The following is a 25,570-nucleotide window of genomic DNA, read 5'->3' as shown; positions in this document are numbered from 1 at the left end:
ATTAATATCTAGGTAGGCAGTGGCTACTGACAGATCCGATAGGACTAATTTGTGTGCTTCTTGGACTATTGGTCCGTGAAAGTTAAATACCTATTTCTCTTAAGCAAATACATACTAATTTATATATCCTATTTTTGTTATTTTGCTATGTTAAAATAAACCTACCACTAAATTATAAACTGGTTATGTCTGTGTAGGTGGGTAAACTTACAAAATCAGCAGAAAAACAAATCATTATTTCCTCCACTTTTCCTCAATTATTTTATACTGGTTTTACTTGAATGAATTCATGTATCCTGTTTATTTAACGGGCAGTAGCCAAGTGTTGATCAGGTAATTAGCTCACTTTTTAAGCAGGTTTTAGACCATCAGACAAGTTGAACTGTACAATAAAATGTGTTGCACATGTTTTACATGGCTAAACAAGGTGAGGTCATAAGTCTGGTACCGTTGACTCTGCCAAGACTCCGCTGCATTCTTTTGGTTCCAGTTACCTTTTTTTGCTTCCATTTATTATTTGTTGTGTTACGTCTTTGAGGGGAAACGGTGATGCTGCACATGTTCAATGCAAATCCAATAAACACTTGTTTTTTTAGAAAATAAATATTTTTAAAGTGAGACTACTTTGAGAAGTAATCAGTGTTAAACGAGCTGCAGTATTACAGTAGTAATGAAAAGGATTGAATTTAAACGCCAACTTTGTATTTTGTTTTTGACAGTTATTTGTCCACACGGTCCTATCAAAAAATATCCCTGACTGTATGGACAAACCCAATGTGACTCAAAAACTGCACTGTCAGACCCTCTAGGATTGGTCAATGTTGCATACGCACCAGCGCACGCAAATTCAACCAATCCCTGTGAATTAATTATACACAGCTTTGAAACGTTGACATTTTTTGTGCACGTTTTGCCTAAACATGATTTTCGCCAATCAAACACGTCCCTGAGTAGTCCTCACACGTGCACGTCAACTGTCTTGAGTTTTCTGCAATGGCCTCCAAAGGGTAAAGTTTAATCCGCCTTGAGCACAGAGTATTTTATTTCAAAAGCAAACCGGTTCATTTTTTTATTTTGTGTTCGGGCATGACTTCCTGTCCAACACAAGCAGATTTTAGCTGAATTGAGCTGCTATGTTGCAGCGACCGGCAAACGTAAAAACTCTGCGTATATTTAGCGCAGCAATGCGGAACGGTATCGGAAAGTTGAAAAGTCCGCTACCGTTACGCATCCAGTGAAAATCCAGGGTGACTGAAGCCAGACTAGAATGCCTGCCTTACCGTTTCACCCACTAAGATGGGAATGCCCCCGGGTGGTAAAATGGCAGCACTACTCCCAACATTATTAGATTAAAAATCAAGGCCCTGAAATATAATACTAAATTCTGACCCGTCTCTGCTCGGGATGGTCTCCTGCTGGCCCCACTATGGACTGGACTCTCACTGTTATGTTAGATCCACTATGGACTGGACTCTCACTATTATGTTAGATCCACTATGGACTGGACTCTCACTATTATGTTAGATCCACTATGGACTGGACTCTCACTATTATGTTAGATCCACTATGGACTGGACTCTCACTATTATGTTAGATCCACTATGGACTGGACTTTCACAATATTATGCTAGACCCACTCGACGTCCATTGCATCCGGTCTCCCCTAAAGGGGGGGGGGAGTGTCACCCACATCTGCGGTCCTCTCCAAGGTTTCTCATAGTCATTCACATTGACATCCCACTGGGTTGTGAGTTTTTCCTTGCCCTTATGTGGGCTCTGAACCGAGGATGTCGTTGTGGCTTGTGCAGCCCTTTGAGACACTTGTGATTTAGGGCTATATAAATAAACATTGATTGAAATATAACCATACTCAGAAAATTGATTCAAAAATTTGAAAAATTCACAATTTAAATGTTCTTGAAAATATAAGCCTCAAAACGTCCTTTTTTGCCGCAACTATGATAAAACTGCCATGAAATCCCACATGACAGGCCACAACAATCCCATAAAAAGCCAGCGAGACAAATCCTAAGGCGTCTGATGTAGTACTACTGCAGGGGTGTCCTAACTTTTTTTTAAGGAGGTCAAAATATGTAAGGGTCATTTTGAATTTTTTTTTATAAAAAAAAAAAAATGCTACAAACACGATACATATATAAAGATAAAACATGGCCTCAGCGTTGTGTTATATGTGACAAAGTGTCTGATTAGTTATTGGTATTAAAATGGCAGGTTTTTCTCATTACATTACTTATTTTTGCTCTTTTTTTTTTCCTTGCATGTTTACAGTTTTGTATTTTATTTTATTTCGGCAATATGTGGCGGGCCAACAGAATTCGAGCCGTGGTCTGCAAATGGCCGATCCCGGGCCCGCTTTTTGGACACCCCTGTACGACAATGACTAAGGTAGGCAAGTGTGAGCCCCACCACGGTCATCAGAAAAAGTGCTATAAGATCGTGTTCAAATTCAGTTTATGTTGTCATGTTGCGGTCCCTCTGCAGAGGCTTTTATTATTATACATTGTAACTTTCCACACTCTGTTTGCTATCACTAGGAAATGTTGCACTCATTCAGTATTGCTGACTTGGTACCATGGCGGAGGCCGACAGTACTGTAGGAGGCAGAAGGGAACCCAACAGGAGCTTATTGCTCTTCTTCCAGAAGCTTCTGGCAGCTGCAATTAAGGTCTGTGGAAAAGTTATTCTCTACCTACATTGTAAAGAAGTACAGTAGGTCAAATCCAGGATGACTCTTCTCTGGGGCAAACAAATCTGGACAAAGCTATGAAGGTTAATTTGTGTTTTAACTACGAAAGATTTTTTTCGAACACCGTTTGAGTTATGCAAAGTTTCACTGAATAAAACATGCATCCATCCATTTTTTACCGCTTGTCCCTTTTGGGGTCTCGGGGGGTGCTGGAGCCTATCTCAGCTTTGATTGATTGATTGAAACTTTTATTAGTAGATTGTACAGTACATATTCCGTACAATTGACCACTAAATGGTAACACCCCAATAAGTTTTTCAACTTGTTTAAGTCAGGGTCCACTTAAATTGATTCATGATACAAATAGACTTAGACAAACTTTAATGATCCACAAGGGAAATTGTTCCGAATATATACTATCATCATAATACAGTCATCACACAAAATAGTCATCAGAGTATATACATTGAATTATTTACAATACGGGGTGTGGGATGTGGAGGGGGGGGGGGGTTAGGTTTGGTTGATATCAACACTTCAGTTATCAACAATTGCATCATCAGAGAAATGGACATTGAAACAGTGTAGGTCTGACTTGGTAGGATATGTACAGCAAGAAGTGGACATAGAGAGAGAGAGATCAGAAAGCATAAGAATAAGTATCTACATTTGATTGTTTACAATCCGGGGATGTGGAAGGGAGGGTGTTAGTTTAGGGTTGTAGTTGCCTGGAGGTGTTCTTTTAGTGCGGTTTTGAAGGAGGATAGAGATGCCCTTTCTTTTACACCAGTTGGGAGTGCATTCCATATTGATGTGGCATAGAAGGAGAATGAGTTAAGACCTTTTGTTAGATCGGAATCTGGGTTTAACGTGGTTAGTGGATTGCATTCGGCCAGAAGGCGGGGTACACCCTGGACAAGTCGGCATTTCATCGCAGGGCCAACACAGATAGACAGACAACATTCACACACTAGGGCCAATTTAGTGTTGCCAATCAACCTATCCCCAGGTGCATGTTTTTTGTTTTTTTTTAAATAAAACAATGTGTTTAAAAATGTCGTTTGTTTGATTTAAAATTGACTGTGTAATTTTAGTCTAAAAACTAATGCAGAAATATTTGTTTCTTTAAAACTCAAGACCCACTTACGGGGGAATAAAACACGATCGAGCCTGTCTCAGAACCAATTTATGAATCAATTTAATTAAGTGGACCCTGACTTAAACATGTTGAAAAACGTATTTGGGTGTTACCATTTGGTGGTCAATTGTACGGAATATGTACTGCACTGTGCAATCTACTAATAAAAGTTTCAATCAATTAATCAATCAAAAACCAGCCAATGAGGTGTCAAGTTTGCAGTCATGTGATATGGGTCACGTGACAGACACCCTCTTGAGTTTTGAAGCAATGAATATTTTCCGGACTGAATTTTTAAACACTGTTTTAACAAACTGAATTTTTAGAAACACAAATTGTGCTCACAATGTTTTATTCAGTGAAATTACCAGCGTTAAATAATGTACATTTTTAAATAAGACACACATTAACCTCCATACAACACACCTTGTAAATACTGTACTGCCAAAACGTTGTGTATCCATGCATAATCTACGATGCCTGTTAAGTTTTCTAATAAAGACAAGTATAAGGGGTGCGTTCATTGATTGCATGCTTGTGATGTGTTTCGTACTCACACAATTTATAATTATTTTGATTAAAATAAGCTTATATTTTTCCAAATTATGTGACATTTATCCAGACAAAAAAAACATACAACGTAAGAAGTACACAAAGAAAGATTTAAAATTATAAACTTTGTCTTTTTTTTTATACATATACATATTTTTGGGTTTTACATATATTTGAATGACAGGTCCATATAATAGGAGTGAATTCATGGATAATACATTTAGAATACCAAGTTATCGATTACCCACATATGCGAACTTTGGAATTGTGAGGTATTTTGCATAGACATCTTCTAAGGGTACGCAGCATGGAGCGCTACTGCCTACTGGCGCTGACGAGACGCGGGGCCGCCATCTTGGAGTGGTGATCCGCTCCACTCAGTGCAATTCATTTGGCAGGAGCAATGAACTGTCAGCGCATTTAATTCATCTTACCTCACTGAATACCACTGATTTTCACGCTTTTTTTTGTCATACGTGTAGCTATGATAAAGGACACATGTTTTGGCGTGTTTTATTATTCATAGTTTGCTTAACAGTAATAGAATATTCTTATATGCTATAAGTGACCAGACGTCCGAAATCAAAACTGTGAATATAATCCCAGAGAAGGGGGAAATAAAACGGTCAGCTATTTTTAAATTGAAGAAACAATATGATTAGGTTATATATACATGCGTATATCCTACATAAACAATATATGAATAAATTAGATATCTACATATCTTAGGGACCAATGGACTGTATCTCTGTTGCTGCAGCAGCAGAGAGTTTATTCTGTCTTGACACTTTGTATTGATATTTTGCATTACATTCTTCCCTTAAATGATCATGTTTACAGTGATTGTTTTTTATGTATGTCGCTTTGGATAAAAGCGTCTGCCAAATACTTAAATATAAACACCTGAAAGTCTTTATATCAGCTAAAACCCCCAATCTGTTTCACTGGATTCAGAATAAAACCAAATTCTGTCTTACAATCTTTATGTTCATCATTTATTTCAACTTTGTTATTCAAGTATGACATTTTTTAATGTAATTAATTTCATTGACAAGCAATTCTATTATGGTCATACTCTTGTTTGCTAGCGGCTACGATTTCAGTACTATTGAAGATCTTTGTGCCTTCTCAACCCTGTGGTAATATTCTTTTCACAAAATACAACCGATAGTACGTTAATGTTAAATCTTGCTTGTGAAAAGTAATCCCCCTATTCCTATTTTCAACAGTCCGCTCATTTGAGCAGGAAAACGCTGAACACCATCTTTGTTTCCTACCCGTCAACTGTCAGTTTAGGCTGCTCGCCGGCTCCTCGTCACCACTTCAAGATGGCGGCCCAATTTCTCGCGTCATGCCTGTTTTCATGGTGTTTTGTCCCCGACGACGTGCCGTAAATGTTTCCAAAATGGCGACTGGAGTGCGCAGGCGCAGTACGGGTTGTGCCGCTGTCAGACCCGGTTGCCTGGAGGTGACTGCATGTGACCACGGTGACTACCATTAAAAACACATTTACACTAACATTTAAGCACATTTACACTATAACATTTCAACACATTTACACCAGACATGGCGTCACGTCTGATAACCAAGAGGATGTTTTGCGCTGCGAAAGAGACGGCAAGCCTACCTCACTCAAAAAGTCGTTGGGAAAAACTGAAAAATAGCAAAGCAGGTGAGAAACAACGTGCTTAATTAACAGCTCTGTATATATAATTTTGTGTCATAAACAATCTTTAAAGTATTTTGTGATGCCTATTTGGGAAACAATGTGTTGTTATCCTTTTTCGTTTTGTCATATTCAACACTGGTCGACAGTTGCCAACGACTTAAACACGGAAATTATTTAAATAATAACCAGACATAAACATTATAAATGAACACATATGTTGCATTTCAAAATAAAAAAAAGTTAGCTGTCATTGTTTGTGTACTGCCGCTGTTTATATTTTGCAGCATAACTTCACCAGAGTTCAGACGGATATATAAAAATGTCATGCCGCGATTATCGTGACCTAAAATTATCACGGTTATCTTTATTATCGTGATATTGTTCAATGTGGTCAAAAGGGACTTACACACACATTTATTTTGACTAACTTATTTGTTTTAAATAGACACACTGTTAGAACACTATTAAGCATGTTTTGTGTTTCTTCTAGTGATTTAGTCTTAGTATGTTATCTGTTTTAATAGCTAAGTTTTTTTTGTATCAAATATTGGTTTGTATTGTAGCACTTTAAGATGTATTTAAATGAAAAGTGGGTAACAAGCAGTGTTGGGTTAGTTACTGCAAACCAGCAACTAGTTTGAGTTTATTTGGAACATGCAAGCATACGACATGATACATCACAATTTCCAATTTCTATTTTCAACATGTTCGAAAAGGAGTAGGAAGAAGCAGAGCTTATTTAATCCTGCCCCTTTTCTTTACATAACAGTTGCTAAACTTTTTGTTCACTTCCTGTTCACAATTTATTCACAATAAACTCCATAAGTAATCACAATAAAAATAAATAAATAAATAATGGTAAGAATTCGATAATAATAATTGGTGAAGTAAGTCATATTTCATATGATGAGATAAGTAAGATTACTTTAAGAATGAATTACTAACTCAGTTACTTACACCAAAAAGTAATGCGCTACTATGAAAAGTAACTATTTAGTTACTTTTTTCTTTTTTTTTTAAATGTTTTAAGGCTCCCATTAATGCCCTTTTAGTCTTCATTTCAGTACTGTTATTGCACTGGAGAATAATACAATCTGTTGATCAACTTGACATGCATTTACATCACTGAACTCTGCTAAGCAATGTGGTCTACATACAACACACAAACAATGTGGTCTACATACAACACACAAAGACAAAGATATGTTTCAAAGGGTCAATTTATTTCGGGCCAGAACAAATTGACAAAAGTATTTGAAATAGCTGCAACATAACATACATAAGTAACAAACCGCATAATAACAACATAGCTGTAAATCTGGCTTCACCCGAGGAAGGCACACATGACATGATAATATGTCATGTCAATATATACAGCACACATACTGCTATACACATGCCTAACCAGGTGTTTTTTTCTCTCAAGGAATTGTGAAATAAAATCATGTCTTCAGGACATCAACACTGTACTGAAGCCCAGAACACTACACATTTCCCCAGTTTTAGTTTAGAGCAGGAGTCACCAACGCGGTGCCCGCGGGCACCAGGTAGCCCGTAAGGACCAGATGAGTAGCCCGCTGGCCTGTTCTAAAAATAGCTCAAATAGCAGCACTTACCAGTGAGCTGCCTCTATTTTTTAAATTTTATTTATTTACTAGCAAGCTGGTCTCGCTTTGCCCGACATTTTTAATTCTAAGAGAGACAAAACTCAAATAGAATTTGAAAATCCAAGAAAATGTTTTAAAGACTTGGTCTTCACTTGTTTAAATAAATTCATTAATTTTTTTACTTTGCTTCTTATAACTTTCAGAAAGACAATTTTAGAGAAAAAATACAACCTTAAAAATGATTTTAGAATTTTTAAACACATATACCATTTTACCTTTTAAATTCCTTCCTCTTCTTTCCTGACAATTTAAATCAATGTCCAAGTAAATAAATTTTTTTTATTGTAAAGAATAATAAATACATTTTAATTTAATTCTTCATTTTAGCTTCTGTTTTTTCGACGAAGAATATTTGTGAAATATTTCTTCAAACTTATTATGATTAAAATTTAAAAAAAATATTCTGGCAAATCTAGAAAATCTGTAGAATCAAATTTAAATCTTATTTCAAAGTCTTTTGAATTTCTTTTAAAATTTTTGTTCCGGAAAATCTAGAAGAAATAATGATTTGTCTTTGTTAGAAATATAGCTTGGTCCAATTTGTTATATATTCTAACAAAGTGTAGATTGGATTTTAACCTATTTAAAATATGTCATCAAAATTCTAAAATTAATCTTAATCAGGAAAAATTACTAATGTTCCATAAATTATTTTTATAACATTTTTCAAAAAGATTCGAATTAGCTATTTTTTCTCTTCTTTTTTTCGGTTGAATTTTGAATTTTAAAGAGTCGAAATTGAAGATAAACTATGTTTCAAAATTTAATTGTCGTTTTTTTTTGTGTGTTTTGTCCTCTTTTAAACCGTTCAATTAAGTGTAAATATCATTAATTATTAATAATAACATAGAGTTAAAAGTAAATTGAGCAAATTGGCTATTTCTGGCAATTTATTTAAGTGTGTATCAAACTGGTAGCCCTTCGCATTAATCAGTACCCAAGAAGTAGCTCTTGCTTTCAAAAAGGTTGGTGACCCCTGATTTAGAGATAAGGAAAGATTGGCCTGGCCCTCCAGCATCACTCTTTATGTTTGTGAACTTTATAGTCTATACATTTAGAGTGATGTGATAATCAAACACTCTAGAAAATCTAGAATGGAAGAGTATACCTGCTTGCAGTTAAAATGTCTCCAGCTGTGGAAAATACCCTTTCACTGGGCACGGAGGTAGCAGGTATGGCGAGGTAGTGCCTGGCTAACTTGGCAGTAAGAGGATATATGGGCTCATTGTTCTTCCACCATAGAAGTGGCTCAAAATCTAGTTTTTAATGCAATATGGTCTTAAATCTGCTGCTATAAAAACATTTGTTCTTGCTTTAGCCCTGCCTGACTCGCCGAGGAGAGGCTGCTTGAATGCGGTGGGAGCTGTGTTTGTTTGTCTTTCTCTTCGTTGAAGCGATGTTATCCATTGTTGTATCGCACCGCGAAACCCAAATGTTCCCAAACGGGAGATCTTAACGAGGCAGGAGGGTCTTCCAGCTCTGGCTTTTACATGTTGTAGTAGCCCGGTCCTTGCTAGCATGCCGTGTGTTGTGCCTCAGTGTGCATTGTTTACACAACGTGCGGTACGCTACTTAATATGTCCGTGTGGTAACTCGTTCGGTGCACCTCCGAACCGAACCGAATCCCCCGTACCGAAACGGTTCAATACAAATACACGTACCGTTACACCCTTAGTATCATAAGATTGTATGTTAAAATTAAGCCAATAATGACATTTTCCCTTTAATTTGAAAAGTATCTAAATACATTTTGGTATCGGGACAATCCTACTACAGACTATGAAATGTGTTTGTATGTTTCTATCTCACACTTATAAACACATGGATAATCGTAGAAATTATTCTGGATTCTCCCCTGATAAAGAATTGGATGGCCAATAAAACTGAATGAAATATATTTGTGGGTTCCACAGGCCCTGTTTTGGATTGTGCCACAGAGGAATCATTTTGACCCGCATCTTTTCCTGTGGTTTAGGTGTCTGGAGTCGCGGTCTGGCCTCCGACTACAAAGAAGCTTGCCGGGAAATGCTTGTTGGCATGTACGAGCGTCCGGTCAAAGCATCGGTCTACGTCTCTCTGCTCGGGGGAGCATTAGCGTGTTTCTTCTCCAAACCCGATAGATCTTCCTTTGACGCCGCTCTGCTGGAGCGCTCCGGTCAGCTGGGTCTGCTGTCCTCGTGGATCCGCAGCGGAACCTCCGATAAACACGTGCAAAATCTGCTTCAGCTCCGCAATGAGGGCCGCCTGCGGCACATCAACCTGGGATTACTATCTCTGGTTTATTTTGCCGACCACGACCCTGACAGCACGCTCTACGAAGCTCAGTGTTCCAGTTTGTCTGTACTTTGGAGGAACTTACCTGGGCGGGTCATGGACGTGGGCTTTGCTGGCCGCTGGTGGGTTTTGGACTCAAAGATGGCGAACTTTGACGTTAACGAAGATGAATTCACGCGCCTGCCTGCGCATATGCAAGCAACAACGCCACCCAGTGTTCAAGAGGTGGAGTTGAATGAGCGGCTGCACAGAGAGTCCTGGTTAGCGCTGAAACTAGAAGCTGAGAAGTAGATCCGTGTTAAGGATGGACAAAAAAAGCCAATATTCAGGCAGATGACATGTTGAACTGGTCGCCGTTTGCTTTATCAAGAACGGCGTATTATGTAACTCTTGAAGAATGCAGAGAATTCAATCATGTATCAATAAATGTGTTATACCGGGAAAAAGCTGAAATGTTCGAATAATTAATATTAATACACTTATAATACTTCTTTATTGTAGTTTTTTTATTTTTTATTTTGCATTGTTTTCTTTGTCATTTTGCAACCTTTTCTTTATTTTGTAAAATTTTCTTTGACATTTTGCAACCTTTTCTTTATTTTGCAACATTTTCTTTGTCATTTTGCAACCTTTTCTTTATTTTGCAAAATTTTCTTTGACATTTTGCAACCTTTTCTTTATTTTGCAACCTTTTTTTTATTTTGCAACATTTTCTTTGACATTTTGCAACCTTTTCTTTATTTTGCAACCTTTTTTTTTATTTTGCAACATTTTCTTTGTCATTTTGCATGTCATTTTGCAACGTTTTCTTTGTCATTTTTGCAACATTTTCCTTATTTCGCAACGTTTTCCTTGTTATTTTGCAACGTTTTCTTTATTTTACATTTTCTTTGTTATTTTGCATTGTGGCCCTGTGATGAGGTGGCGACTTGTCCAGGGTGTACGCCGCCTTCCGCCCGAATGCAGCTGAGATAGTCTCCAGCATCCCCCGCGACCCCAAAAGGGACAAGCGGTAGAAAATGGATGGATGGATGGATGGATAATGCAAAGCTGACACAGTATCTGTTTTTGAAAAAAAAAATCAATATGGCCCCGCATACTTAGTTTCAGTATGTGGCCCCTGGTGGAGAAAGTGTGTACACCCCTGAACTAAAGTATCAAGAGTATCAATATTTGAATTGGGGGGGTCGATATTAGAGCATTAGGATGTGGTATTGGCTCTATCAATATTTCAGTATCGATCCGTATATATTTAACAGTATTAATATGTTGATTGGCAACACCCCCCCCCCACCATATATATATACATCTAGATAGATATTTATAGATATATATACACATCTAGATAGATATTTATAGATATATATATATACACAACTAGATATATATTTATAGATATACATCTAGATAGATATTCATAGATGTATATATACCTCTAGATATATTTTATAGATATATATACAGCTAGATAGCTATTTATATATATATACAGCTAGATAGGTATTTATAGATATATATATACACATCTAGAGACATTTATAGATATATATACATCTAGATAGCTATTTATAGATATATATGTACATCTAGATAGCTATTTATAGATATATCTATACATCTAGAATATATATTTATAGATATATCTATACATATAGATAGATATTTATGTATATATATATACATCTAGATATTTATAGATATATCTATACAGCTAGATTGATATTTATAGATATATATATACATCTAGATAGATATTTATATATATATACATCTAGATAGATATTTATAGATATATCTATACATCTACATATATATTTATAGATATATCTATACAGCTAGAAAGCTATTTATACATATATATATACATCTAGATATTTATAGATATATATACATCTAGATACATTTATAGATATATATATACATCTAGATAGCTATTTATAGATATATATATATATACATCTAGATACATTTATAGATATACATCTAGATATTTATACATCTAAAAAGATATTTATAGATATATACATCTAGAGACATTTATAGATAGATATATATATACATCTAGATATATATTTATAGATACATATATATATACATCTAGAGACATTTATATATATATACATCTAGATGGATATTTATAGATATATATATACATCTAGAGACATTTATATTTATATATATATATATATACAGTATATACATCTAGATAGATATTTATAGATATGTATACATCTAGATACATTTATAGATATATATACATCTAGATAGATATTTATAGATATATATATATACATCTAGAGACATTTATAGATATATATACATCTAGATGGATATTTATAGATATATATATACATCTAGATAGATACTTGTATGTATATATATATAAGTATCTATCTAGATGTATATATATATATATAAATGTCTCTAGATGTATGTATGTATATATATATATATATATATATATATATAAGTATCTATCTAGATGTATATATATATATATAAATGTCTCTAGATGTATGTATATATATATATATATATATATATATATATATATATATATAAGTATCTATCTAGATGTATGTATATATATATATTTATAAATGTCTCTAGATGTATGTATACATATATATATATATATATATATATATATATATATATATATATATATATACATATATATATATATATCTAGAGACATTTATAGATATATATATATATATATATATATATATATATATACATATATATATATATATATCTAGAGACATTTATAGATATATATATATATATATACATCTAGATGGATATTTATAGATATATATATACATCTAGATAGATATTTATGGATATATATATATACATCTAGAGACATTTATAGATATATATATACATCTAGATGGATATTTATAGATATATATATACATCTAGATACATTAAGCTTCCTTCATTCAGCAGGTGTCATAATCAACATGCATTTTGATTTGCATGATAGGTGGTGGTCGGAGGGCCCGTAGGCGCAAATTGGCAGCCACGCTTCCGTCAGTCTACCCCAGGGCAGCTGTGGCTACGAAAGTAGCTTACCACCACCAGGTGTGAATGAATGATGGGTTTTTAACATGTAAAGCGACTTTGGGTACTTAGAAAAGCGGTATATACATCCCAGGTATTATTATTATTTTCCCTCAGCGACCGATGGAGGCAAAAGTGGCGCAACTGTATGAGAAATCAGCGAGAGCAGCAGAAGAAGAAGAAAGGACTTTGCAGCGACCAATCAAATGAGCTGCGGGGGGCGTGGATTTCCAAATCCCCCCCCGGATGTGACGTCAGTAACATCTCAGCAATTGTTACGTGGTCAATGGAGTACAAATGATAAGTCCAGCAGTTTAATAGCCGGAGCATTACAGATATTGTTTACGAGCTGAATACATTATTAGAGACATGTAAACGTAAAATACCATCTTTGCACTCGTAATTCAATATAGTAGCGCTGCTTTTAGGCCGAGCCAATCAGCGGCCACGATACTGAAGAGCGTCCATGATGGCTTTGGTTTCATTTAGTGGTGCGTTTAGTTTAATTATGCTTGAATTTGAGGCAACATTTGTATATATTGTAATATTCCAAGAATGTAGGCTCATACAACTTCTTGTGTTTGATGCACAAGATGCGAGACAACCACACGACAGTTTAGAAAGCCTCGCGCAGAGAAGGATGACCACGCCCCGGCTCCCCAGCAGCTCATTTGATTGGTCGCTGCAAAGTCTCTTCTTCTTCTGCTGCTCCCGCTGATTTCTCATGCAGTTGCGCCACTTTTGCCCCCATCGGCCGCTGAGGGAACATGCATGTTGATTAGGACACTGCTGAATGAAAGAAGTCCTGCAGTGAAAATGTGTGAAAAGTTGACAACGTCGCACTCCTCAGTCATCATCATGACTAGTGTTGGGTTAGTTACTGAAAACCAGTCACTAGTTACAGTTACTAGTTACTTCATTTCAAAATTAACTCAAGTTACTTACACCAAAAAGTAAAGCGTTACTGTGAAAAGTAACTATTTAGTTACTTCTTTTTTCCCCCTTTTTTTTTTTAAAGCTCCCATTAATGCCCTTTTAGCCTTCATTACAGTACTGTTATTGCACTGGAGAATAATACAATCTGTGGATCAACTTGACATTTCAAAGGGCCAATTTATTTCAGGCCAGAACAAATTGACAAAACTTTTTTAAATAGCTGCAACATTAACATACATAAGTAACAAACAGCATAACATAGCTGTAAACCAAGGAAGGCACACATGACATGATTATATGTCATGTCACTATATACCGCACACACACTGCTATACATATGCCTAACCAGGCATTTTTCTCTCTCAAGGAATTGTGAAATAAAATCATGTCTTCAGGAGATCAACACTGTACTGAAGCCCAGAACATTCTACGCATTTCCCCAGTTTTAGTTTAGAGAAAAGGAAAGATTGGCCTGGCCCACTAGCATCCCTCTTTATGTTTGTGAACTTTATAGTCTATACATTTAGAGTGATGTGACAATCAAACACTCTAGAAGTCTAGAATGAAAGAGTATATAAGAGAATTGACAGAGTGTGTGTACCTTCAGTGCTGAATGGTGAGCAGAGGCAGAGTTTAGCTCGCTTTCCATGTTTATGTACTCACTGTCCACTGTGTCCAGGTACGTGGAAAATGTTTTCGTGCCATTTGACGCCCGCTCTCATGCTAATTAGCGGGTGACTCCACTGTAGAAATAGCCTGCATGTCTTCTAGCACATACGCTGCAATGGCTCTATCAATGTTGTCCTGGCTAGCAGTGCCTCCGTTAAAATCCAGCCGCTGTTGCTTAGGTGGAGGTGGAGGTGAAGTGGTATCGGAGTCTGTCTCTCTCTTTACTAGCTTCGTCGAAGCGTGTTGCTTTTGTAGCTGTTTCAGCAGATTTGAATTGCTGTTTTGGGGAGTGGATAGGATCTTTGATCCAAGACACAGCTTACATTTAACTAAAATGTTATTTTCTTTGTGCTCGACAAAAGAAAAGTAGTGAGAATATCTCCATGTTAAGAAACTCGGCTTCGGCTGCACCATGACGTCTTGTTGTTAGTAAACACCAGTGTTGGGACTAACGCGTTACAAAGTACTGTAACGCAGTGGTCCCCAACCACCGGGCCGCACAAGAAATTTAAAAAAAAAAAAATATTAAAAATTTAAAAAAAATAAAAAAATTTTAAAGTTAAATCAACATAAAAAACACAATACATGGATTGTATATCAATATAGATCAATACAGTCTGCAGGGATACAGTCCGTAAGCACACATGATTGTATTTCTTTATGAAAAAAAAAAAATAGAAAAATAAATAAATTAAAACACCCCCCAGTCCGTGGGACAAATTTTCAAGCGTTGACTGGTCCGCAGCTACAAAAAGGTTGGGGACCACTGCTGTAACGGCATTATTTTTGGCGGTATATAGTAGTCTAACACGTTATTTTTTTTTATATCCAGTAACTCAGTTACCGTTACTACATGATGCGTTACTGCGTTATTTTACGTAGTTTTTTATATAGTATCGGCTAGAAACAGAAGATTTGAGTGTGTTTTATTGGAGAGTCGCGCTGTCGTCCTTCTGATTCTTCCTGTGTCACAAGAGGCGTGCTGAGTGTGTGTGTGTGTGTGTGTGGGGGGGCGGGCGTGTCTGTGTTTACTAACGAGACATCATGGCGCAGCCGAAGTCTAGTTTCTTGACATGGAGATATTCTCACTACTTTTCTTTCTTCACAGTAAAGACATTTTCTCGAAAGCAATTTCCTGATTTCTTTACCATTAAACTTTAGGCTACATTTTAAGCATTTATCAAAATGATGTTATTTGCATCCCCTCTCTGTGTTTTGATCTAATCAGCTTTATTAAAGGGACTTTATTGGTATGAGATGGCACCAAACGGGTTAAACGTCCCAGGTTTAGCCCAACGAGTCCCACAAAAACGGTACTATAATAACTTTAATAAGTTATAATATAGAGGAGGTTATGAATGTCATATAGGTTAATAGGAATAAATTATCAAGTACAATAAATAGAAATGATCTTGCAAGGCAAATAGAATGTAAAGACAAAAACACAAAACCAATTTGAAGCCTTGAGCAGCGATGAGCGGGTCCTCGCCTCCTTGCACCGCATGGTTCACACAAGTCGGCCGGCATCCATGATGCTTGTGGTCACGTCCTCCCCGATGCCCTGACCCACCGCTAAAATTTTCAGGAATATTGGAGCATGTATAAGGAAGTTACGACTGTTATCATTTTACCCCACAAGGGGGCAAAAAACGGCGCAGCAGTATTCATGCAGTTGCATCCCACCCAACACCCCGACTGACCATCAAACATTTCAGGAAGATTGAAGCATGTGCAAAGGAAGTTATGACTGTTACAATTTTCCACCACAAGGTGGCGATATCGACACCACTGCAGTGATGCGCCATAAAAAAAATTAGTGAAGAAAGAAGCATATGGAAGGAACTTACGACTGTGTGGAAGTCTCCGAGTGTGGTGGGTTCTTCTGATCTTCTTGAGGTTGGAGCAAGTCTTTTATTTGTCATACACAAGTATGGTTTGCCTTCCAGCAATAAATATTCAAGACTTTTCAGTGTCTCTGCTCTTGGCTCCAACTCCAACTCCAAAAAAACGTGTCTCGGTCCGGCTGCTGCTAATAAGGGCGACAGGTGATTAGATAACCAGGCCCAGCTGGGCAATCTACTCACCTGCCGCTGACTTCGAGGCCGGCCCTTACACACCCTGCTCCGCGGCAGGCCCGCAGACTTTAGAATTTGATGGCAGCAACACGTGACAAAGAAGTTGGGAAAGGTGGCAATAAATACTGATAAAGTTGAGGAATGCTCATCAAACACTTATTTGGAACATCCCACAGGTGTGCAGGCTAATTGGGAACAGGTGGGTGCCATGATTGGGTATAAAAGTAGATTCCATGAAATGCTCAGTCATTCACAAACAAGGATGGGGCGAGGGTCACCACTTTGTCAACAAATGCGTGAGCAAATTGTTGAACAGTTTAAGAAAAACCTTTCTCAACCAGCTATTGCAAGGAATTTAGGGATTTCACCATCTACGCTCCGTAATATCATCAAAGGGTTCAGAGAATCTGGAGAAATCACTGCACATAAGCAGCTAAGCCTGTGACCTTCCATCCCTCAGGCTGTACTGCATCAACCAGCGACATCAGTGTGTAAAGGATATCACCACATGGGCTCAGGAACACTTCAGAAACCCACTGTCAGTAACTACAGTTGGTCGCTACATCTGTAAGTGCAAGTTAAAACTCTCCTATGCAAGGCGAAAACCGTTTATCAACAACACCCAGAAACGCCGTCGGCTTCGCTGGGCCCGAGCTCATCTAAGATGGACTGATACAAAGTGGAAAAGTGTTCTGTGGTCTGACGAGTCCACATTTCAAATTGTTTTTGGAAACTGTGGACGTCGTGTCCTCCGGACCAAAGAGGAAAAGAACCATCCGGATTGTTATAGGCGCAAAGTGTAAAAGCCAGCATGTGTGATGGTATGGGGGTGTATTAGTGCCCAAGACATGGGTAACTTACACATCTGTGAAGGCGCCATTAATGCTGAAAGGTACATACAGGTTTTGGAGCAACATATGTTGCCATCCAAGCAACGTTACCATGGACGCCCCTGCTTATTTCAGCAAGACAATGCCAAGCCACGTGTTACATCAACGTGGCTTCATAGTAAAAGAGTGCGGGTACTAGACTGGCCTGCCTGTAGTCCAGACCTGTCTCCCATTGAAAATGTGTGGCGCATTATGAAGCCTAAAATAGCACAAGGGAGACCCCCGGACTGTTGAACAACTTAAGCTGTACATCAAGCAAGAATGGGAAAGAATTCTGTTAGAATAATTGTTTGTAAATTATCACAAAAACGTTGTGTTACATTGAGGGTCTGGTGAGAAGACAAAAGCTGTCTTTGGAACCTACCAAGATTAAGGCTCGTAAAACTCCACTGTGTAGGGGGGGGGGGGGGGGCAAAATGAAGGTGTTCTGTTGTCTTTCATGTATTATAATCCAACAGAAAGATATTGTCTGACCTAAGGACTATAAAAGCGAAGAGGAAACAGGACCAGAATCCCCTCCAGGCGACATAATGTTTCAACTATTTCACAACCTCTTCTTTTGAACTGTTCGGTAACCAAAGGCAACGCCGTTTACGACCCACTTCCCTCTGGAAGCAGCTGTGGTCATGTGGTCGGGATGATGCAAAACCAGACACAAAATAAGTAGAATAATAAATATAATGTCCATGCACTGCACATGTGTAACAGGCAGCAGCTTCCGTGTTCCCAGCAGAGTGATAACAAGTGTGTGTAACCTTTGGAATGACTCGTGTATTAATGTGCTGGTTTACACTCACACTTTTGCTTCTGCAATGTGATTGATTATTGATTTATTGATGTCACCGACCCTGAGCCCCTTCTACAAAACACCCTGTTTTCTTCTCAGAGCAGCACAAACCAACACCTCAGTGCATTAGTTCTCTGACTAAAACAACTAATTACTGCACTACTTGAGAATCCACTTCACAACACACAAAGTATCCCGACTACAAAGTGGTGGAAAACATGTCGTTTACTATTAATAATATCATTGGTTGTAGAACAATTCAAATCTGTAAAAATGTACAAACCCCGTTTCCATATGAGTTGGGAAATTGTGTTCGATGTAAATATAAACGGAATACAATGATTTGCAAATCCTTTTCAACCCATATTCAGTTGAATGCACTACAAAGACAACATATTTGATGTTCAAACTCATAAACTTTATTTATTTTTGCAAATAATAATTAACTTAGAATTTCATGGCTGCAACACGTGCCAAAGTAGTTGGGAAAGGGCATGTTCACCACTGTGTTACATGGCCTTTCCTTTTAACAACACTCAGTAAAGGTTTGGGAACTGAGGAGACACATTTTTGAAGCTTCTCAGGTGGAATTCTTTCCCATTCTTGCTTGATGTACAGCTTAAGTTGTTCAACAGTCCGGGGGTCTCCCTTGTGCTATTTTAGGCTTCATAATGCGCCACACATTTTCAATGGGAGACAGGTCTGGACTACAGGCAGGCCAGTCTAGTACCCGCACTCTTTTACTATGAAGCCACGTTGATGTAACACGTGGCTTGGCATTGTCTTGCTGAAATAAGCAGGGGCGTCCATGGTAACGTTGCTTGGATGGCAACATATGTTGCTCCAAAACCTGTATGTACCTTTCAGCATTAATGGCGCCTTCACAGATGTGTAAGTTACCCATGTCTTGGGCACTAATACACCCCCATACCATCACACATGCTGGCTTTTACACTTTGGGCCTATAACAATCCGGATGGTTCTTTTCCTCTTTGGTCCGAAATTGCCAAAAACAATTTGAAATGTGGACTCGTCAGACCACAGAACACTTTTCCACTTTGTATCAGTCCATCTTAGATGAGCTCGGGCCTAGCGAAGCCGACGGAGTTTCTGGGTGTTGTTGATAAACGGTTTCCGCCTCGCATAGGAGAGTTTTAAATTGCACTTACAGATGTAGCGACCAACTGTAGTTACTGACAGTGGGTTTCTGAAGTGTTCCTGAGCCCATGTGGTGATATCCTTTACACACTGATGTGGCTTGTTGATGCAGTACAGCCTGAGGGATGGAAGGTCACGGGCTTAGCTGCTTACGTGCAGTGATTTCTCCAGATTCTCTGAACCCTTTGATGATATTACGGAGCGTAGATGGTGAAATCCCTAAATTCCTTGCAATAGCTGGTTGAGAAAGGTTTTTCTTAAACTGTTCAACAATTTGCTCAGGCATTTGTTGACAAAGTGGTGACCCTCGCCCCATCCTTGTTTGTGAATGACTGAGCATTTCATGGAATCTACTTTTATACCCAATCATGGCACCCACCTGTTCCCAATTAGCCTGCACACCTGTGGGATGTTCCAAATAAGTGTTTGATGAGCATTCCTCAACTTTATCAGTATTTATTGCCACCTTTCCCAACTTCTTTGTCACGTGTTGCTGCCATCAAATTCTAAAGTTAATGATTATTTGCAAAAAAAATAAATGTTTATGAGTTTGAACATCAAATATGTTGTCTTTGTAGCATATTCAATTGAATATGGGTTCAAAATAATTTGCAAATCATTGTATTCCGTTTATATTTACATCTAACACAATTTCCCAACTCATATGGAAACGGGGTTTGTACGTGTGATTTCTTAGTTTGAATACATTTGCTAAATTAAAAAAATGAGGTATTGTGTGTCGAATTTTGGGACAAAAACAAATGTCCTCCATTTTGGAATAAGGCTCTAACATAACAGAACGTGGGGGGTAAAAAAATGAAGTGATGTGAATACTTTCCGGATACACTTTAGAAACCGCACTTTACGTGGCATCGCCCATCCGGCCCTTTAACGTTTAACGCTGAATGATTGCAACAAAACAGATTATTTTTTTACATTTATTTAAAAACATAAATACGTAATTACGATTCTAATTGCGTATAAATCTCCACAGCTGCTATCACTTGTGTTTTCCACACATTAATTGTAAAAAAAAAAAAAAAAGTTCATTGAGTGACGTCGGTTCTCGTTCTCGTTCACTGAGTCTGTGAAGGGAAAACAGGAAGTAGTTGAAGGCCGACATAAAGAAGTATCACATTTCTATTGTTTGAACTGGTGTGTTTTTTTTATGGCTGAGCCACGGTTAATAATTAGCTGTTGATAAGACACTGAGCTGACATAGAAGGAGCGTTTAGTTCAGCATTAAGGTCCATTTAAATCGACCCGAAAAAATACTCATTGTTAATTGTAAATGAAAACAAACATAAAAAGACAATACGTCTTAAATGTAGAGACTTATATTGTGTACATGACATGCACTTCAACTTGTGTAGTTTCCTGCAAAGATCAACTGTTTTAATTATTTCTCTTGGAGGAGACAAATAAATAAAGAATAAAGTTATGATGCTGAATAAGAAATGTCCACGCACACTACCGTTCAAAAGTTTGGGGTCACATTGAAATGTCCTTATTTTTGAAGGAAAAGCACTGTACTTTTCAATGAAGATAACTTTAAACTAGTCTTAACTTGAAAGAAATACACTCTATACATTGCTAATGTGGATTTTAAAAAAAATTAAATTTTTTTTTTTTTTTTTTTTTTTTTAAACATAAATAAATACAATTATGTGTGCTTACGGACTGTATCCCTGCAGACTGTATTGATCTATATTGATATATAATGTATATATTGTGTTTTTTATGTTGATTTCATTAAAAAAAATAAAATAAAATAAAAAAAAATTAATTTCTTGTGCGGCCCGGTACCAATCGGGCCGCGGCCCGGTGGTTGGGGACCACTGATCTACGTCACAGCAGCTCAGACGAGGCACCAAGCAGTGTGGGCGGGGAGTGTTTCCACAGACGCGGAAGGAGATTTTCACAACAAAGTTCTAAAGCTTAGTGATATATCAGATATATCAGATTGTAGGCGGGTTTATTTTGTAGCCTTCGCGTTCATATTTCACTGTTTGTTGCCTTTTTGTTGCGTTTCACTCGATTGTAAAATATGTCGATCGAAACGGGGTGTGAAATTCATATTTTGTCAATATTCAGTGTTTTATCCTTCATAGAAAAATTTTAAATTCCATTACGTTTTTTAAGGCGGTCTGTCATAACGTTTTTAGCTTTCAATCAGACATTATTGTGAGGTTTTGTATTAGTGTTCCTAAAAGATAGATATACCGGCCCCCAGACACATTTGTTTCTCTAAATGTGGCCCCTGAGTCAAAATAATTGCCCAGGCCTGCGTTAGAGGGTTAGGGTTGTTGTATAAGGCCATGCAGAATAAGTAGAGATGTTATCGGCTGATAAATGCTTTAAAATGTAATATCGGAAATTATCGGTATTGTTTTTTTTTATTATCGGTATCATTTTTTTTTTTTTTTTTAATTTGTATTAAATCAACATAAAAAAACACAAGATACACTTACAATTAGTGCACCAACCCAAAAAACCTCCCTCCCCCATTCACACTCATTCACACAAAAGGGTTGTTTCTTTCTGTTATTAATATTCTGGTTCCTACATTATATATCAATATATATCAATACAGTCTGCAAGGGATACAGTCCGTAAGCACACATGATTGTGCGTGCCGCTGCTCCACTAATAGTACTAACCTTTAACAGTTAATTTTATTAATTTTCATTAATTACACGTTTCTATGTAACTGTTTTTATATTGTTTTACTTTCTTTTAATGTTTTTAATTTATTTATCTTATTTTATAAAATTTTTAAAAAAGGACCTTATCTTCACCATACCTGGTTGTCCAAATTAGGCATAATAATGTGTTAATTCCACGACTGTGTATATCAGTATCGGTTGATATCGGTATCGATGATTAAGGGTTTGGTCAATATCGGGATATCGGCAAAAAGCCATTATCGGACATCCCTAAGAATACGGCATTAATAAGTACTTAATAATAGGCCAATATGTTACTAATTTGCATGTTACTATAGCAACTAATTAACGGTGAATATGTTCCCCATATTAAAGTGTTACCATTGTTATGAATATATTTGTGTATAAAACTTACCTATGCAGGTGAGGTCTCCGTGGAGGTGTGCGGCATTCCCACGTCATCACACCCCATCGTGTCCATAGAGCGCTCATTGGGCCTCAAGGTTGCCATGGTGACGACCACCGGCTCGGAGGCCACGGCGGGACCCGACCGGTCCGGTCCTCTGTTCCCGCGCAAGGAGTTCCTGATGCCGGCGGAGACCCGACTGGAAAGCCGGCGGACCGCGCCAGTGATGCCGCCCGGAGCCTCCTTGCCCCTCTTCGTCAGCCCCACGTCGTCCTCCAGCTCCGCGGCCAGCACCTCGATGTTGCCCGAGTACCAGAAGACCCACCAGACGAGGCTGAGGAAGATGACAATGGCGCCGGCGTAGATGAGCAGGTCGTAGAAGAAGACGTTGACGAACACGCCGACGAGCAGCACCAGCAGTCCCACCACGTCGAACACCACGGCGAGCCAGAAGCAGCACACGCAGCGGCCCAGACCCCGGTACGCCGGTTCCATGTCGGGCTGCGGTGGGCCGAGAGGGGCTCCGGAGAAAGTGTGTCGGCGAGGCGGCTGGAAGGTGAGCCAGGTGAGGCCGGGGCAGGTGGGGGCGGGGCCACGCCGGAGGACGTCACCGGGAAATTCTTGAAAACTTTGTTATTATATCGACTTTACACATGGAAATATATAATTAATTATATAATATATTATAATAATATAATTTTTTTTAATTTGTCAATTTTGTAAAATATTTAATGCAATGATTCTCAAACTGTGGCACGCTGGCGCCATCTAGTGCAGGGGCGTCAAACTCCTTTTCATAGACGGACATCATTCAGTTAAAGTTAAAGTACCACTGATAGTCACACACACACCAGGTGTGGCCAAACTATTCTCTGCATTTGACCCATCACCCTTGATCACCCCCAAGGAGGTGAGGGGAGCAGTGAGCAGCAGCGGTGGCCACGCCCGGGAATAATTTTTGGTGATTTAACCCCCAATTCCAAATCTTGATGCTGAGTGCCAAGCAGGGAGGTAATGGCTCCCATTTTTACACCCTAACCACTATCAGTGGTTAGATCAGGGGCGTCCAAACTTTTTCCACTGAGGGCCGTATTCTGAAAAATCAAAGCAAGCGGGGGCCATTTTGATATTTTTTATTCAAAAAAAACAATAGGCCTCCACTCAGGCTTGATCCCGGGGACCCCAAAGGGTTATGGTCAAAAAAATATAAAAAATGTGTCATTATTTAGTATTATTATTTTTTTTATTATTATTCAAGTTTTAAATCTCTAGATCAACATTAGGTCTATCTGTCAATATAACGTTTTTTTAAAGATTTAAGTTGTATGCTCTTGTTGTCAAAGAAAACCCAGTCTTTTTATGGAAAAAATACAAAATATGCAATATTTTCACACAATAAAACTTTTAAGTGGAATATTCGAGATTATATAATAAATGGATAAATAAAAGGTCAATAACTCGTAACATTGATTTTAATTTATTATTATTTTTTGAGCAAAGACACTTAAAAACAAATCACACTAAAATTATTATAGTGTTAAAAAATAAATTCTATTTTTTTTTTTTTACTGTTTACTTTCAACACAATAATCTCGAGATCAACTTCAGATCTATCCGTCAATTATACGTTTTATTGTTGTTTATGTTTTTCGTTTGTTCGTTTTAGGCCCTTTATAAAAACAGCTCAGTATTTTATATGGTAAACACAAAATATGCAACATTTTCCCCAATAATATCTCAGATGTGACGTAATTGGAGCCAATAATTCATAAGGACATTGATTTTGATTCATTATTATTTTTTAAAGAAAGAAACAGCCTGCATGGCATCTTTGTGTTATTAGAGTCAACATTGCAACATTTTCTTGTTACATTTCACCTGTTTGCTCTTTTATACCACTTATCAAGTTTTTTATTTTTTTCTTTCGTATTTTTAAAATGCGCCGTTAAAAAATGACCTGCGGGCCACAAATGGCCCCCGGGCCGCACTTTGGACACCCCTGTGTTAGAGTATCCGCCCTGAGATGGGTAGGTCGGGAGTTCAAACCTCGGCCGAGTCGTACCAAAGACTATAAAAATGGGAGCCATTACTTATATTGTGTATATGTACGTGACATGCACTTCAACTTATGTAGTTTCCTGCAAAGATCCACAATTAATTATTTCTCTTGTAGCAGACATTAGTGAAGGGAAAAGGACCAACACCGAATAAAGAATAAAGTTATGATTGGATTTAATTAGAGATGTCTGATAATGGCTTTTTTGCCGATATCCAATATTGTCCAATTCTTGATTACTGATATATACAGTGGTGCAATGAACACATGCCTTATTTTGTTGTGATGCTCCGCTGGATGCATTAAACAATGTAACAAGGTTTTCCAAAATAAATCAACTCAAGTTATTGAAAAAAAAAGTGCCAACATGGCACTGCCATATTTATTATTGAAGTCACAAAGTGCATTATTTTTTTTAACATGCCTCAAAACAGCAGCTTGGAATTTGGGACATGCTCTCCCTGAGAGAGCATGAGGAGGTTGAGGTGGGGGGTAGGGGGTGTATATTGTAGCGTCCCGGAAGAGTTAGTGCTGCAAGGGGTTCTGGGTATTTGTTTTGTTGGGTTTATGTTGTGTTACGGTGCGGATGTTCTCCCGAAATGTGTTTGTCATTCTTGTTTGGTGTGGGTTCACAGTGTGGCGCATATTTGTAACAGTGTTAAAGTTGTTTATACGGCCACTCTCAGTGTGACCTGTATGGCTGTTGACCAAGTATGCATGCATTCACTTGTGTGTGTGTGAAAAGCCGTAGATATTATGTGACTGGGCCGGCACACAAAGGCAGTGCCTTTAAGGTTTATTGTCGCTCTGTACTTCTCCCTACGTCCGTGTACACAGCGGCCTTTTAAAAA

At 37.7% G+C, this 25,570-nt stretch overlaps 2 protein-coding genes across 2 annotated transcripts; one reads left to right on the top strand and one right to left on the bottom strand.

The window, feature by feature from the left end:
- The first annotated feature begins 5,766 nt into the window (after positions 1 to 5,766).
- On the top strand, positions 5,767 to 10,460 carry timm29 (translocase of inner mitochondrial membrane 29). The gene is made up of 3 exons (XM_062036964.1): positions 5,767 to 5,884; positions 5,962 to 6,069; positions 9,709 to 10,460. The coding sequence occupies exons 1-3, from the start codon at positions 5,803 to 5,805 to the stop codon at positions 10,296 to 10,298; spliced, it is 780 nt and encodes a 259-aa protein (XP_061892948.1). The 5' UTR covers positions 5,767 to 5,802; the 3' UTR covers positions 10,299 to 10,460.
- A 10,111-nt stretch (positions 10,461 to 20,571) lies between these two features.
- Positions 20,572 to 23,213, bottom strand: si:dkeyp-72e1.6 (transmembrane protein 238-like). The gene is made up of 2 exons (XM_062036585.1): positions 22,673 to 23,213; positions 20,572 to 20,676 (listed from the first exon to the last, which is right to left on the bottom strand). Exon 1 carries the CDS (start codon positions 23,156 to 23,158, stop codon positions 22,673 to 22,675), a length of 486 nt encoding a protein of 161 aa, XP_061892569.1. The 5' UTR covers positions 23,159 to 23,213; the 3' UTR covers positions 20,572 to 20,676.
- Positions 23,214 to 25,570: the final 2,357 nt, after the last annotated feature.

This window comes from Entelurus aequoreus, linkage group LG25 (assembly GCF_033978785.1).
Source record: "Entelurus aequoreus isolate RoL-2023_Sb linkage group LG25, RoL_Eaeq_v1.1, whole genome shotgun sequence".
Taxonomy (NCBI): Eukaryota; Metazoa; Chordata; class Actinopteri; order Syngnathiformes; family Syngnathidae; genus Entelurus; species Entelurus aequoreus.
This window is presented reverse-complemented; position numbering and strand designations above follow the sequence as displayed.